At 37.4% G+C, this 4,084-nt stretch overlaps 1 protein-coding gene across 1 annotated transcript in view; it reads right to left on the bottom strand.

Moving 5' to 3' along the window:
* Positions 1-2,052: 2,052 nt before the first annotated feature.
* LOC107089118 (zinc finger protein 691-like) overlaps positions 2,053-4,084 on the bottom strand; it is a 5,012-nt gene continuing 2,980 nt past the window's right edge. The window contains exon 2 of the mRNA XM_015381686.1: positions 2,053-3,224. Coding sequence (XP_015237172.1) covers positions 2,263-3,224 — 962 coding nt within the window. The 3' untranslated portion in view covers positions 2,053-2,262. The remainder of the gene's footprint in view (positions 3,225-4,084) is intronic.

Genomic DNA, 4,084 nt, shown 5'->3' with positions numbered 1-4,084 from the left:
TTGCTAGTATCATTTGTTTTTTTTACTTTATGAAATTCAGGTTCTACTGCAAAAATGTAATTTAGAAGATTTTTCAGTTTAGGAGTGTGGTTTTCATGAGGAAGAATTTCATTTTAGTGATCTACAAATGGAATAACAGAGAGCAGAGAGCTTTTAATACATGTAGAAACGGTCTGCCATAAACCACTTCATATAAACCTACACCTTAACTCGAGCAGCAGTTTTCTCCTGTGCCATCTTTCTCTCCTATGTAGATGTAGCGCTTTGTCTTTTAAACACATTCTCCATTTTTTATTTCTTCATTATAAAATTTCCAGCTCGAGTAGGGTGAAATAGGCACTTCTGTTGCCATGGTGACTCGTCAAATCAGGGCTCTGATGATGGCTTTTTAAACTTGTCACACATGCGCTTAACTCTGAGTGGAGCCTATTAGAGTTGATTGAACTAATTCATAACAGCTCTTGTGAAACCGAAAACTCAAGACTTCCCGACCCTAAGCTAGATTAGTTTAGAGTAGCGGATTTCGGAATCTGAGTTTGTTAAACCAGCTTTATTAAAGGGAGCCCAGATTTTGACTCAGTAAAGCTAAAGGGTGTCCAGATTCAGTTCAAAGTTCTTTTCTCACCAGAGATAGGGTTCTTACTGTTGACTCTGAGAATGTTGAAGTAATAAGGGGTACAAACAGGATGTGGAATTTGAAATATTCAGAATCAGCCTTAGATTTTGAGCTCTGCCGTAAAAACTTGATAATTTTTCACACAGACTTATCCCTTCAAAGAGCCCCACAGACTGCTGCAGCTGCCAGGTAACACTAATGACTCATCCCAGTTTCAACAGAGAAACAAATTTTAAAGAATAAACAATTAGAGCCAGGGGTCAGTAGTTAAAGCAGCTGTATTTTCAAAGTCAGTATCAATAAAAGACAAACTTAGAGCACAGATCTAAAGTTAAAATAAGTTTTTTATTTGTCTTTGTGAAACAAACAAGAAAATTGGGTTTAGAAACTTTACATTTGTTACCAAGATATTTGGGGCAGAGCAAGTTCTACCACTAAAGATTTTATGTGTTCCCCTAATAAAACCAAAACAAACTAAAACTCCTCAATAATGGAGTTCAGAATGAATGAAGAGATTTCTTTCCACACTTTATGGATTTATTGACATTTCATCATCATCATCATCATCATCATCATGGATGACATTTCCTGAAGACAGAGGATACAGTTCACATCACAGTTATGGATTTTTAAAAGGAAGGGTTGATCTGGATGACATGGATAACACATTACAAATTCTCTCACACCAGCCAAAATACACATTATGATGAAATTTAAACCATTGATAAATCTCAGGAACATGCAGGCACCACCTCGCATTAAAAAGATTTATAAGAGCGCACTTTTTGACATCTGTTGTATTGTTATCAGTTATATTGTTATTTTTTATTGCGTTTTTTTTTTTTTTTATTCAGCTCAGGCCACCATAGTAAAGTGCCCATAATGCATTGCATTTCCCTTTTCTTTTGTCTTATAGAACTGTTTTATTACTGTAAATCAATATATATGGTATAATCTTCATTAATCTGAAGTACAGGTTGCACCCCCGGTGAAAAAGTGCAATTTATAGTCAGAAAAATACGTTATTAATTTCTGGCTTTTCTTTCATATGGAAATTTAATGTGCCAATTGGGCCATGGCAAAAAATCCAATAAATTAATGCATTTGAATCTTTAGCCTCGGACCATTAAAAAGAAATAAAAATTTTATCACTTTTTTTAACAGCGCATTTTTGGCTCCCCAGAGTTTCTGTAGCTGCAGTATTTCTCTCAGGTTGCAGTTTGGCAACACACAGCATCACATGAAACCTCACATGACATCATAACTACAGGTGAGTGAGAAGTATGTTCTCAAAAAAGGAATAAAATCATCAGTTTGTTTGGATCTTTTTATTGGTGTTATTTTCTCTCTCTGTGTGTCTATATCAGACTGTGGCAGCCCAAACTCATTCATTAATGGGAAACACTGTATCAATATGCTCTAACAAGAACTGAAGTTGAAAAGTTTTAGTTTCACCTGGTTTACTTTCGTAAAATATGTTCTTTAAGGAACCTTTGGCTATCCGGTTATTAATAGATTTATCAAAAAATTTAATCGACAGATAAATATGTTTGCAAAATGAAAAAAAAAGCCCTAGTTACAATGGTATCATTTAAATCATCAATCGGAAGGAAATCTTTTCTGCATAATTTACTTGAAAAAGACTTCTAACCTTTGTGGGTTTTAATGTGAACATTTAAATTATAAACTTTAGAGAAACGTTTTCCACATGTCCCACAAGAAAAAGGTCGCTCGCCTGTGTGAGTCCTGATGTGATCCTTTAAATTACTCATCGAAGAGAAACCTTTCTTGCATATTTGACATGGAAAAGGTCTCTCCCCTGTGTGTGTCCTGATGTGATATTCTAAACTACCCATTGTAGAGAAACCTTTTCCACATGTCTGACATAAAAAAGGTTTCTCACCTGTGTGGGAGGTGTAATGCCTTTTCATGTTATACCTTCTCTTAAAGGATCTTCCACAAATGTCACAGTTCAGAGACCCTCTTTTTGTGTAATTTTGAAACCGACTCTGTGACATAGTGGAGCTACTTTCTTTCTGATCTCTAGTCTCAACTACAGGAGCGATATGAAAGAGGAGCTGATCAATTCTTGGTTCGCTTTCACTCAGATCCACTTCCTGAAAAGTAAAGGTCTCCATAAAAGTGACGGACTGCTTCTGGACAGGCTGCTTTTCCTCCTGGTCCTGTCTAGGTGCTGAATGCTCTAGTAGACACACTTCATGTTTCTGCAGTGAACAATCTGGTTTCCTCTTAAGTTCAAAAAGTGGAGATTCTGCTTTCTCCTTTTCCTTTCTATTCCAATGAGGTTCTGGTTCATTCCGTTTTTCCATCAGTTGCAAACCTGGTTCCTTCTGTTCCTCTGCAGCCCATTTAGTCTCAGGTTCCTCATTTTCTTCTTTGATCAGTGGCAGCTCTGGATCATCTTCCTCTTTAATCCACGGAGGCCCCGGTTCCCCCAGTTCTTTAATAGGAGATGAATTTTCTGGTTCCATCTGATCCTCCTCAGTCCACTGAGGGACTAATTCCTCCTGGTCCTGACGGGACCTCCTCCCCTGGTTAAAGAGATGTTGGATGGCCAGAGCTTCCACCTCATGTGGCTTTTGGGGTTCTGTAGGGGACAAAAAAGATAATGAACATAATGCAATTAGCCTCATTTCCTTCATAATAAATGCAGGAGGCATGCTTTAAGACATATTTATCTGGGTAATAAACAAATATCACTTTATAAGCTGTATGCATTAAATAGTTAGAAAACAAGGCAACAGCTTTTACAGAATTGTAATCTTACTCAGACCGGGGAGGCTGGACAGATGCTATGGTAACATCGTACTTGCTTCATCAGAGAATCAGCAGCAGCTCCGAGTCACAGGTAAAGAATCATTTTATGCAGACAGCCTGCCTTCCCCATTATCACACCATTACATCAAACACATGTTTGTAAGATGAAGAGACTTCCCTCAGTCCAAACATACCAAAATATGACACTGTGTTTTTAGATTGAGGCCATTCTGAATGCCCCAAGAAAGACTGCTCACTGTTAAGAGTCATCAACTCTGTCTGAAAACTCTCATTTAATTTCCAAATTGTGTCTTAATTGGATAAACTGCTTGGGAGACATGAGCCTTAACGTGCATAAGGCGATCATAATTAGGGTTTAACTGGCATACAGTACACAAACAGTAAAAATAATTCTAACAGACTGGATACTGGGGCATCTTTGCCACTTAAAAAACTCTGTTAAGGCCAGAAAACACCGACTGCATACGACTTTTTAAATCTCTGATTAGATTTTTCCCAATGTCACACTGAGGGTGGACAGACCTGCACAGATTTTTTTTTGTTCTGTCTCTCTGCTCTGTACTTAGATTTTGAAAAGTCATACAAAAAAAAAAAAATAAATGCTGGCTCCTTCTACAAACCACAGCCAGTCGGTGCAGCACCTGAAACCACAACAGAGAAAGTTCATAG

This window comes from Cyprinodon variegatus, unplaced genomic scaffold, assembly GCF_000732505.1.
Source record: "Cyprinodon variegatus isolate N-32 unplaced genomic scaffold, C_variegatus-1.0 Scaffold239, whole genome shotgun sequence".
In the NCBI taxonomy this organism is placed as follows: Eukaryota; Metazoa; Chordata; class Actinopteri; order Cyprinodontiformes; family Cyprinodontidae; genus Cyprinodon; species Cyprinodon variegatus.
The sequence above is the reverse complement of the archived record's forward strand: the minus strand, read 5'-3'. Positions and strand labels throughout refer to the sequence as shown.